This window comes from Geotrypetes seraphini, chromosome 3, assembly GCF_902459505.1.
Source record: "Geotrypetes seraphini chromosome 3, aGeoSer1.1, whole genome shotgun sequence".
Taxonomy (NCBI): domain Eukaryota; kingdom Metazoa; phylum Chordata; class Amphibia; order Gymnophiona; family Dermophiidae; genus Geotrypetes; species Geotrypetes seraphini.
Window position 1 is genome coordinate 52477150 of NC_047086.1, and position 12843 is coordinate 52489992.

Sequence of the window (12843 nt, forward strand, 5' to 3'; positions counted from 1 at the left end):
TGGTGGCCAATCCAGGTCCCTAGTAACAATTCCTAGGATCCTGTTTGCTTTTTTTGATTGCCGCCACACATTGGGTGGAAGGTTTCATCGTATTGTCTACAATGACACCCAGATCCTTTTCTTAGGCGCTAACCCCCAAGGTGGACCCTAACATCCAGTATCTATGATTCGGGTTATTCTTCCCAATGTGCATCACTTTGCATTTGTCCACATTAAATTTCGTCTGCCACTTGGATGCCCAGTCTTCCAATTTCCTAAGGTTTGCCTGCAATTTTTCACAATCTAAATGTGTTTTTAACAACTTTGAACAGTTTAGTGTCATCTGCAAATTTAATCACCTCACAGCCAGACTGAGCCTCAACTCCCTAGACCAGGATCCAAACACAACAAAGAGGGGAAAGGAAAGTGCAGCTGACACTGTGTGCGCTCTGAAAAAATTGCAATTGATGCCCATACAACCTGCGCTGTACCCTTGATCAAATCAAGCAAATGGCAGAGGAAACCTCTGAACTCCACATTTCCAGCAGGCTGGCTGAGCAGGTCCCTGCAGGATTCACCTGTCAGCTGCAGACCGAAGTCTGCTCCTTTCACGCAGGCTAGGCAGTCACTGGAGCTGAACAGGAATACAAAATCCCGCAAAAAAACTGCAAACAAATACATGAAAAATAAAAAAGAAGACCAAGCAGATCAAAGTTGCTGCTGCAAGCTTGCTTGCAGCAGAAATAACTGACTGGGGGCAGCAGAGAGCAGGGAGGAGTGATCAGTATTAGAGAATGACACAGTGACAAAATTCATCACCGTCCCCGTCCCCACGGATAACCGCGGGAAATAATCCCATGTCATTTTCTAGTGTCTATTTCAACCTCAGTCCTTCTACACCAGCATTCTTCAAAGCAAAGCTTGCGGGTCAGTGGTTGTGCCCAATTATACTCTGATTCTTCCCTCTCTCCTTAAAGAATGACATGAAGATGGTTTCCCGCGGTTATCCGCGGGGACGGGAACGGTGATGAATTTTGTCACCGTGTCATTCTCTGATCAGTATCTCCTGCAATGAATTTGTGGGAACAGATGCAAGATCCTTGGTTCAGTATACCATCCCTATTGAACTGGAAAGTGCATTATTGTCCAAAGTTAAAGGGGACGGGAATGGGATTTGATATACTGCCTCTCTGTGGTTAAAATCTCTGTAAGCAGATGAATCAAAGCAGAGATGCTTAGATACAAGAATTCTGTCTACAGGAGGTTCGATAGAAAATGACTTGCTTAGTTTTCAGGTAGCTGGAAACAGCTTTTTAAAAATCTAATCTAATCTTCTATTTTTGGATCACTCATACCTAGGTACGCTCAAGGCGACTTAAAGAGTGACTTTCTAAGAACTAGGCACTAATATCGGCGTGATACGAATTTCTATGTTGATCAGATCCCGGGTGAGAAATTGGCCATTCAAAAGACCCATCAGATCCGCATTCCATGAACGGCACGGACAATCCAGAGATACCATGATTACCGTGCCGCGAAAGCGAAGCTATGATCACCCACACAAACAGGTTACTGGTTGGCCTAATGTTTATGACTCCCATCCTAAACTTTGGCCTGATCCCACTTTAAAGCCCTTATCGGGGTTGAGCCCTAACAAATAGTGGATCAAATAAATACTGAGTTATTTGTCTAACAGGACAAAAGAGATAGAGAAAGCGTAAGCATATAGCACTATCCATCTTCTATACTGCAATTAAAATCCAAAACACAGTAACTGCTGAGACTACAGTAAATATGAGAAAAGTCCAAAAAGCTGGTTTCTTTGAATAAATCCCCATGATATAATTCTTGATTAAAACTAATACAGTACTGTGTTCTGGCCATATTTTCCATTTATCAAGAGATACTTTGGCCAATATTCAGCTAGTAGTGATCGGAGGTTTGGCTAGATTAGCTTCTAATAAATATTCAGTGCCAGGCCATGTCCAGGCTCCAGCACTGGAAATCAGTAGATAATTTGATGAGTATGGCTGCTGGAGCCTATGCAGGTCCCAGCTGATATTTAGTTGGGGCCCGCATAAGAGAGTTATGCAGGTCCTAGCTAAATATTGGCCGGGACCTGCAAAACTATTTTTTTTAAACTTGAACTCCCACCTCCAATCCTCTTCCTGGACTCAAAAAACATCCCCATGAAAATCAAAGCCGCCCCCCCCCCCCCCCCCCCCCCGAAGTCTAGGTATACCTGGCAGTCCTAGTGGAGTTATTGGAGGCAGAAGTGAAGCCCCCTCACTCCTGCTTCTTGCAGTTACCCTTGGAAAATTGTTGCTATGACCTCTCAAGGCAGCCTCATGTTACGACACAAGTACCACAGGTATCAAACAATGCATTCAGAGAGAAACCAAACAAATGTGGCAGGGAAGGTGAAGACATATTTGTCCATCATACAGCATGTGTTGACGACAAATCTGATATACTTTATAAGCAAAACTAGTCAATTTGGAGATACTGCCCCCAAGAAGAAAATTTAGTAATCATATTCTTGAATGATTTAATTTAATGCATATATTTCAAACTGTTATTAATTGGCAATGCAGAAAACACAATAGTACCTTTGTAATGGCACATTTGGTAAACGTGAACGGGTCCTGCCCTGATCGTCACCACGGTGAGGAGATACAGATCGTGAACGATGATGTGCTGCTCTTTGCTGTTCTGGCACAGTTAATGTTGTGGATCTACTTTCTCTGACATTTGTTCTAGAACCTAGAATTTGGAACAAAAAAAATCCATATCTACTTGTTAAACCATGAAGTTCGTCTTCATTTAAAAAGTATCAGTGTAAATGATTATGAAAATATCGCTATCTTGTTTTCTAGATTCAAAAGTATCATGCAAAATATAAAGGGCCTATTATTCAAGAAAAGTAGCACTCCTACATTTTGTGGTAATTTGTCTTATTAAGATTTTTGTAAATTGATTAAGACAATCTTATCTCAACAATATTATAGATCTCTGAACTACTGACTGGGAGATTCCTAGTGATGTCAATTGTATACTAGACATAGTATAACTGTTGTTATTTTGGTTTTTGTTGCAACATTATTGTAATTATTATAACTGTTGTACTTTGTACATTATTCACTGCTTAATACTTATGTCATAGTGGTATATCAAGAATAATAAATCCAGTCCAATCTATATTCATTCACACATAGGAGCCTGTTTTCTACTAAAAATTCACCTAAATTTAGGAGCTTAAAAATTCTCCATTCATTCTCCTAGATATGTCATTTTTATTCTTTTCAGCAATCAAATTGCCCTACCACCTCATGAACTGCTCCTACATCTGCATGACCACCCTTAAATTCTCCCCTCTTATGACTCACTTTTAAGGGTCTTAAATGTAGGCGTTGAGTAAAATTTTGTACATAAATTAGAGCATGCAGCCCCAGTAAGTTTTCTAAGAGGCCAGTTTAGGATCCTAACTCTCAGAGATAGGGGCATAAACCCTTTGAATATAGGCCTCAGAATGTTTATATATAGGGGCAGATGCACTAAAGAGTATATCCTATTTTATATCTATGGCTAAAAATGTTTACTACATATGTCCCATGTATAATTTTACCTCTTATTGAAAGAGTTTTTGGGATGGTGTATAAACAATATGAAAACCTAATCATGTATACATGAATTCATGCTTACCTGTAGGATTAACTGAACAAATAAAAAAGGTAAATATAATATACCATGAGGGAAATGCAGAATTAAAAGTGAATTATTCAGGCATGATTATGACAAATTATTAAAATAATAATCTATAGAATTTTGAATCATAATTAGTTTGTGTTTGGTATACCTAGTTGAAAATCACATTTCCCGCGCGCACCATATCGAATAAGCATTTCTAGGTATTATACCAATAGTGTTAAGCATATGGGAAAAAATTATTAATATAGATATCTGATGACAGGAAGAGACAAGATAGACCAGTGGTCTCAAACTCAAACCCTTTGCAGGGCCACATTTTGTAAGTACTTGGAGGGCTGCAGAAAAAAATAGTTAATGTCTTATTAAAGAAATGACAATTTGCATGTTTTTCAGGGCCTTCTTGTCCATTGACTGTTTTTCTCTCCATCTTCACTTTCTGCCTTGCATCCATCTTTCAAACCAAGCCTTTGAAGGGTGATCAAGAAAAATTGTATAAAATTACGCAGAGATGTGAAACTCTGAAAGGAAGGCTACAAAACCTCCCTTAGGTAAAGAGTTTACCTTCCAGTCATTGTTATTCTATAAAAATCTTTTTTGATCACGACCTGGAAAGGCTAAAAAGTTCAAACTGTTTCAAAAGTTCAAAATAACTGGTTTTTTCTTGTTGTTAATATCATGCAAACGTCACTGCATACTTGATGAAAAAAATCCACTTAGCTGTTAAACAGGAGTGAGGAGGTCCCAACGTGGCCCCGTTTCGCTCCCTGCTTCAGGGGACCCGATGTAAGCTGGTTCAGATTAAATCCTAGTCGATACTAGTGCTGGAATGGCATAACTGCGTGACTTGCAAACAAACGCATCATAGCTGGGGAGTCAAAGATATAACTTCTTGCGATTCAGACCACCAGGTCTCTTTGACTCCCCAGCTATGATGCGTTTGTTTGCAAGTCACGCAGTTATGCCATTCCAGCACTAGTATCAACTAGGATTTAATCTGAACCAGCTTACATCGGGTCCCCTGAAGCAGGGAACGAAACGGGGCCACGTTGGGACCCCCTCACTCCTGTTTAACAGCTAAGTGGATTTTTTTCATCAAGTATGTAGTGACGTTTGCATGATATTAACAACAAGAACAAACCAGTTATTTTGAACTTTTGAAACAGTTTGAACTTTTTAGCCTTTCCAGGTCGTGATCAAAAAAGATTTTTATAGAATAACAATGAATGGAAGGTAAACTCTTTACCTAAGGGAGGTTTTGTAGCCTTCCTTTCAGAATTTCACATCTCTGAGTAATTTTATACAATTTTTCTTGATCACCCTTCAAAGGCTTGTCTTATTTACATGGTCAGTTATATGTCTTTTGGACTTTGACTCTTTCTGACCTAGTGTTTGTCAAATAATATCCCTGAACGTAATTCAGTAATTGCATCCATCTTTTGCATTAACTTAACATTCAATTTTTCAATTGTTCTGCTTTTTTCTCAAAATCTACTTTTCCATGTCTTACTTTCCCTTCCCTTCCTATCTCACTCCCCTTCCCTCCCTATTTCCATGGTCTGACATCTACCTCCTTCACTCCTTCCCCCCTCCCCCACTGTAACATTTCTCTTTCCCTTCCTCCTTTCTAGCCTCCTGCAGTCCATCTTCCTTCCCATCCTTAAAAAAAACCTCGCCCCCGCATGCTTCCCAGCCTTCCCAATTAATTTAAACGCTCCTACCTGGCAGGCCCACCACACAATCCTCGCCTCACACTTCTCCACCTCCCCTACCCCTAACAACCCTGGCCAATGGGCGACACGAGGGCCGACCAGCCCCGTGTTACCTTCCGCTCATTGATACAGGGGTCTCGGGCTCCCATAAAGAGTAAAGATGATAATATGTATAATATTTAAACTGATATGTAAGAGATACTAATTACCAGAGACTTCTTTGATCTATCTGACTTTTAGCTTTCCTCTTTGTTTCTTCTATTGATAGGGGGCCTCTGGCTTTTGTTTATCTTGATTACCTTTTGGACCATTTGCCATGGAGGCTATCTGTGGAATGTGGAGCAGCTGGACTGTAGAATTTCTCTTACTATCTTTAAGGCCTGATTTATTTTAACTTTAAAAAATAACCTTTGATCTCAGGCTACATTCTAATGTAGAGAACAAGAGGGCACTCTCCAAAGTTAAAAGGGGATAGATTCCGTACAAACGTAAGGAAGTTCTTCTTCACCCAGAGAGTGGTAGAAAACTGGAACGCTCTTCTGGAGGCTGTTATAGGGAAAAACACCCTCCAGGGATTCAAGACAAAATTAGACAAGTTACTGCTGAACCAGAACGTATGCAGGTAAGGCTAGATTCGGGGCACTGGTCTTTGACCTAAGGGCTGCCGCGTGAGCGGACTTGCTGGGCATGATGGCCACTGGTCTGGCCCAGCAGTGGCAATTCTTATGTTCTTAGACACAGCAAGGAATGCAGGTGGCCCTTTGTCTGTGAAAACTGACAGTTCTTCCATGAGGCAGAGAAGAACTTTGATTTTATCTGGTTTGCACCTAAGGGGGTTTTCTTTCTTGGTTAAAACAAGTTTTGCATTCCTTTGGTAAATTGTCAGCTTTATTACACTAAGATAAGCAGTACTAAGAAGTTCTCCTTTTAAGAGAACACTTTATTATATGATTCTAAATACATATTTAGAATATTTTAGAAATTGTTGTAATAGAAATATATGTAACTTCTATACTTTGTAAACTTTCTGTTATCTTTCAAACCCTAAGGAAATTTCTTTGTCTGAAATAGTCCCTTCTTCTAAAAGAACATGTTAGCTAAGTATTGGAAGCTGACGTGACGTATCACCAGTCATTGTAATAATATATAAGCAAGTCCCCGGCTTTGATTCGTGGGAGAAGCTCTCTTCACAGAGACCACTTAGTCTCTGGGAAAGAATCCCCCCTCACACACAGAATAATTATGGGGTTATGGTTTGTAATGCATATAATTAATTGGCATTTTAATTCTCATTTTAACCTCAAGTTCAATTTTGATATAAATTGAATAAATATAATTTTTATAAAAATGCATATCTTTGTGTGTTATTGGCGTCAAAATGTACCCTATGTTGAGCTGAAATGCAGTAATCGTGCTCAAGTTCTAATCATGGCACAACAATGTGCTTGATAACTCAAAATGTCCAAAATAAGTATTAAACATGAGTGCGCTTATCTCAAATTTTAATTGTGAAGCCCTGGCCTCAACATGAGCTGTGTTTTGCAGGCCGCTGCATCAGGAAGCCAAGCAATAATGTGCTTTAAATGAAATCTCTTCTTACGATGAATTTTGAAGTATTTCTCAAAGCCTAACAGATACTTTTGAACAATAGCTGGCTTCTGTAGGCTGGCTAACTGGTACCATAAAGGATTGGTGTGTCAGCTGCACAGCTGAACCCACTTAGCACCAAAAAATGAAGAAAACACCCCCCCCCCCAAAAAAAAAAAAAAAAAAGAAAAGAAAAAAGATGACCAAAATAAAGAAATAAGCACAGCAGAACATAAACATTCCTTCAGGCTTGCGTACAGAGGGAAAAACTGTATTTATTTATTTAGATTTCTATCCCATCCTCCTGTGAGCTCAGAACGGGTTACAAAAGCACATTCACAGTAGATTACAGTAGAAACTCACAGTCAATTATATTAGACATTCACAGTATATTACATAGGACAATCATGGTAGCTTAAGGACACGACAGTTGCAGAGAGATGTTCATAACAATCACAGGATGTGTTTCCTGTTAATCAAGAAATTACTGATTGTATAAAAGCGTTCACCGGAAGAAGTGAGTATAGGGGAGCTGTTTGCTAGAGGTAGTTCAGTTGAAAAGGAAGGTTTTCACTGCTTTTTGGGAGCTCATCAGTGAGTTCAGTGATCTGATCTGTGCAGGCAATTGGTTCCATAGTCGTGGGACAAAATGGCTATAGGAGCATTTATGGGCGGTTTCTATCTGGAGAGATCTCCCTGGGGGGATGCATAGCCACCTCTCTGCCTCGGAGTGGAGGGGCGGGCGGCAGCAGAGCCCTCTGTGAAGAAGGAGGGATAAAAACAAAATCCGGAGTGGATGCTTTGTGCAGGGCTTGTGGCTACAGGGTAATTACCCGTTTGTCCAGAATGACACAGCTATTGCACTAGAAATACTGTTTCAGCTCTAATTTTCCATTTATGGCAGAGGATGCAGAAAATCTTGTAGAAGCTCAATTACCTGACTCTCTGGAAAAAAAAACAGTTCTATAAAATAGTGCCTAGAGGTATGTGTCACTTAGGCGTGTCAAAGGCACCATCAACTGACAGGTACCTATGTGCACTTGGTGCTATTCTATAAGGCAGTGTCTAAGGCCTAGATTCACTAACCTGCCCAAATTGAACCAATCCATTTCCGATTCGGGCATGTCCGAGGGATTCACTAATGAAGAATATTCAAATGGAGGAACGCCCCCATTTGTGAGCAGGGATCGCAAATGTGCGATCTCCGCTCATGAACAGACCCTGACAGCAGTGACAGGAGAAGCAGCTTTTGCCCTGATCTCTCCTGCCTGCCCTGCTCTGCCCCGATCTCTCCTGCCTGCTCGCCCCAACTCTCCTGCTCTTTGCCGCCCTTCCCCGCAGTGCAAGCCCGTAGTTTTAAAGCAGGCCTGCACTGCGGGGAATGGTGGCAGAGAGCAGGAAAGATCGGGGCAGAGCAGGGCAAGCAGGAGAGTCTGCAGTAGTCTGACACCTCAGCCCGCCCCCCCCCCCCTGAATCAACCCCAACCGGCTCCACCGCCTCACCCACGACCGGCCCACCCCAGGTCAGGCCAGGCGGCTGTGCCCGACCTACCCGCTCAGCATACCTTACTAATCGTTGGGAGCAGGAGGGGGTGCCCGATACCTCCTGCTCTTTAGGCCGCCTTGGCTCCATCTTCGGGAGCAGGAGGGGTGCCCAGTCCCTTCTGCTCCTTAGGCCTCCCCTTGCACATCTTCGGGAGCAGGAGGAAGTGCAAAGTCCTCCTGCTCCTGCTGCTTTTAAGGCCGCTACGCCATAGTGGCCTTAGGCCACATCTCAGCACATGGGGAGGGGCCTAAGGCTCTGATTGGCTGAGGTGCCTCAGGCTCCTCCCTTGCATCGGGTGAGGCCTAAGGCCTCACTCGTCGGCGGAGGAGGTGTGGAGCAGGAGGGACTGAGCACCCCTCCTGCTCCCAACAATATTAAGGTACGGGGAGGGAGTGGGCTTGCCCGGTCATCCTGCCAGCCTCAGAGGAGGCCTAGAGCAGGAGGGGCAGAGCACCCCTCTTGCTCCCAACAATTTTGAAAGATGCGGGGGGAGTAGGTGGGCCGGGCCTGGTCAGCAGGCCTGCCTAGGTTAAAGTACAGGGAGGGATTTCACATGGCAGGAGGGAGTTGGCATCCCTCCTGCCTTTTGTATTGCATCGCGGAGGGGGGGAGCATTGGCGCGGGGTGGGTGGTGCAGGGGGGGGGAATCGGGCGGGGGGCCGCATGGGGGGGCATGAAGTTTATAAACTACTATTATTAGAAAAGGGATGGTAAACAAGACTAAGAATGTTATAATGCCTCTGTATTGCTCCATAGTGTGACCTTATCTTGAGTACTGTGTTCAATTCTGATCAACTTTTCTCATAAAGATATAGCAGAACTAGAAAAAATTCAAAGAAGAGTGACCAAGATGATAAAGGGTATGGAACTCCTCTACTATGAGGAAAGAGGTTAGAGCTCTTCAGCTTGGAAAAGAAATGGCTGAGGGGAAATATGAATGAAGTCTACATAATCCTGAGTGGTATAGAACGGGTACAAGTGGATCACATTTTTTATTCCATCAAAAATTACAAAGACTAGGGGACACTCAAAGTTACAGGGAGAAACCAAAAGCGAAAATATATTTTCACTCAGAATAGTTAAGCTCTGGAACACACTGCTAGAGGATGTGGTAAGAGCAGTTAACGTAGATGGTTTTAGAAAAGGTTTAGACAAGTTCCTGGAGGAAAATTCCATAGTCTGCTATTGAGACAGACATAATAATAATAATAACTTTATTTTTCTATACCGCCACAGTCAGGCGACTTCTAGGCGGTTTACATTGTAAGAAGGCTGGACATTCAGCGAATAACAAAAGGTCTTAATACAATACCATAAGTCTACATACAATACAAAGCAATGAATCTAAGTACAATACAGTGCAATACAATACAATGAGTCTAAATACAATACAATACAATACAATAAGTCTAAATACAATACCATACAATGAGTCTAAATACAATACAATAGTCAAAATGGGAAACTTACGTACTATTTGGAGTTCTATGGGTAATGAATACCTGAATGCTTTAGAACTTACATATGAAATGGAGTTTTTATGGGTAGAGAATACTTGAATATATGAGGAGCTTCTTGAGAGAAAGAAAAGGCGTTTACAGGGAGGGGAGTCCTAGTGAGGGAGGGGACAGTTTTAGTCAATGAATTTTGCGAATAGGGCGGTTTTGATCGATTTGCGGAATGAACTGTAAGACAGATTGGGTTCGTTTATGTAGTTTTTCAGCCAAACTTGCTGTCTGTTCGCTTGGAACTTAAAGGTTCTATCCAGGAATGGGGGAAGCCACTGCTTGCCCTGTATCGATAGCATGAAATGTGACTACTTTTTGAGCTTTTCTCATGTACTTGTGACCTGGATTGGCCACTGTGAAGACGGGACCACTGGTCTGACCCAGTAAGGCTATTCTTATGTATTATAAATTATATGCATCGCAGCAAACTTAGGTGCAATGAATTACAGCTGCTATTGATATGGTATATGAAAGCACACCCAAACCTTTGCACACCAATGCTGACATATATTAGTTTCCTATAATGGAAGCTATTTATAGAATTGATGCTAGGAACACAGCATTGGTGCACCTAAATTGAAGTGCCAATTTATGGAATTGCACCAAAATACTTCATCCAATACAAACTGACTTTTAGACCCATCATTTCACAGAATGTACTTTTATTAGCATTGTGGACTACATCATGGTGATTTTAGATATGGACCGAGATGTTCTCTTAGTTTCTATCAACCTATCTGCTACTCGACCTAATTAATGATACCATCTTACTGTCTTGAGCATAGGACCTTTTGAGGCTCTTGATTGCAAATGTTCTCACATTTACATTAAACTTCTGGGGTCCTTCTGGGCTAGATTTTGCGCATTATACATAATTTTTAACATTTTCCTTGCCCCTCTTGAATTGTTTATTTAATCCTGCTTAACCTAAAAAGATGCCTTATGACCACGAACCAGCTTGATTCATGGCGTATGCTTTGCAACCCAAAATTTAGATAACAAGAGCACAAACAAAATGATTATTAATTAATCCCAATTTACAGTAGTCAAAATTCCTTTTGGGTGACATTTTCCATTGTTCAAAAACACCCTATTCTATGTGCAGGATCCAAGAAACAGAAAGAGCTCTGGAGTCTCAATGTGTAGATGAGACAATGGGACAGGAAGGAAGAATTTAGATTAGGAACCAGGCAACATTATGGGGAAGGAGAAGCCTATTCTGAAAGGATGGACTTCATCTTCACCAAGGTGAAATCAGGATAAGGGTTCTAACCTCTAAAAAGGGCAACTTTTTATTTAGTTCCTTTGCTGTTTAACATATTTCTAAATGAACAAGGGGTAGGCGTGATGAGTGAACAAATTTGCGTATGACAAAAAATTGCTAGAACAGCTGAGGGCTATGAGGATTTGTAGTAGGATCCTGTAAGATGAAGCCTATTATCTCAATAATAACTCAATAAATCTCCAGACTCAGAGAAATTCAAAGCTCTCCTTTTATACCAGTTTTTCAGCTATGCATTGAAGTTTTTGATGAGGCATATTCTTGATAACTTAAGCCATTCTAGGTCAAACCAATGATCCATCTAGCCAAGGTCACAAGTATCTGACAGAATCCTAAGTAGTAGCATCATTCCATACAACTGATCCCAGGGCAAGCAATGGCTTCCCTCATATCTATCTCAATAGTAGACTATGGACTTTTCCTCCAGGATCTTGTCCAAACCTTTTATTTTAAGCTAGGGTACTAAAGCTAAACTATTTGTTGAGTGAAAAAATATTTCCTCCTGTTTTAAAAGTATTAACTTCATTGAGTATCCCCTAGTCTTTGTACTTTTTGAAAGAGTAAAAAAATCAATTCATTTTTATCTATTCTGCACCACTCAGGATTTTGTAGACCTCTATCATATCCTCCATGACCCATCTCTTATCCAGTCTGAAGAGCCCTAACTTCTTTATCTTTTCCTCATATGAGAGGAGTTCCTTCCCCTTTATCATTTTGGTCATCCTTTTTTAACCTTTTTCTAATTCCACTATAGCAGGGGTGTCCAATGTCGGTCCTCGAGGGCCGCAGTCCAGTCGGATTTTCAGGATTTCCCCAATGAATATACATGAGGTCTATTTGCATGCACTGCTTTCATTGTATGCTAATAGATCTCATGCATATTCATTGGGGAAATCCTGAAAACCCGACTGGATTGCGGCCCTCTAGGACAGACATTGGACACCCCTGCACTATAGGACTCATTTTCAAATGAGAAAAACATCCAAAAAGTGACATAGAGGGACAAATGAACATTTTTCTTGCCAACCCTTCCTATTCACTATTTTCAAATCATATTTTCTAGGCAGATTTCTAAGCTGTTCATCCACAGTTTGTCAATATCTCAAGGGCATGGTGTGGTCTGGACTAGGGTGGGCTTAAGATTTGGAAGTTCTTCTGCCATAATCAAATATTTGAGAAAACGTTCAGGATATAATTTGAATTTTTAATAATAAATAAGTGCCGAAAAGGTGCTCAAACTGACCAGGTGACCACTGGAAGGATGCAAGCATGAAACCTCCACACTCCCCCAGTGGTCAATGACCCTCTCCCACCCTACAAAGATGTGAATAAAACAGTACATACCTGCTTCAGATGTTATAGCAAGTCCTAGTACAGCACAAAGCAGGTTCCTGGAGTAGTCTAATGGGAGGTGTAGTGAACCGTAGAGATGGGGACCCAGACCCAAATCCTATTCTAACCACTGCACTTATGGTGGAACATGTGAGGCCACCAAAACCCACTCTACCTACATCTAGGTGACAG

At 41.4% G+C, this 12843-nt stretch overlaps 1 protein-coding gene across 17 annotated transcripts in view; it reads right to left on the reverse strand.

Moving 5' to 3' along the window:
• Nucleotides 1–12843, reverse strand: part of RIMS1 (regulating synaptic membrane exocytosis 1) — a 753464-nt gene that overhangs the window by 298936 nt on the left and 441685 nt on the right. For all 17 annotated transcript variants that reach the window (XM_033935996.1, XM_033935980.1, XM_033935991.1 and 14 more), the window contains one exon: nucleotides 2589–2742. In XM_033935996.1, coding sequence (XP_033791887.1) covers nucleotides 2589–2742 — 154 coding nt within the window. The remainder of the gene's footprint in view (nucleotides 1–2588; nucleotides 2743–12843) is intronic.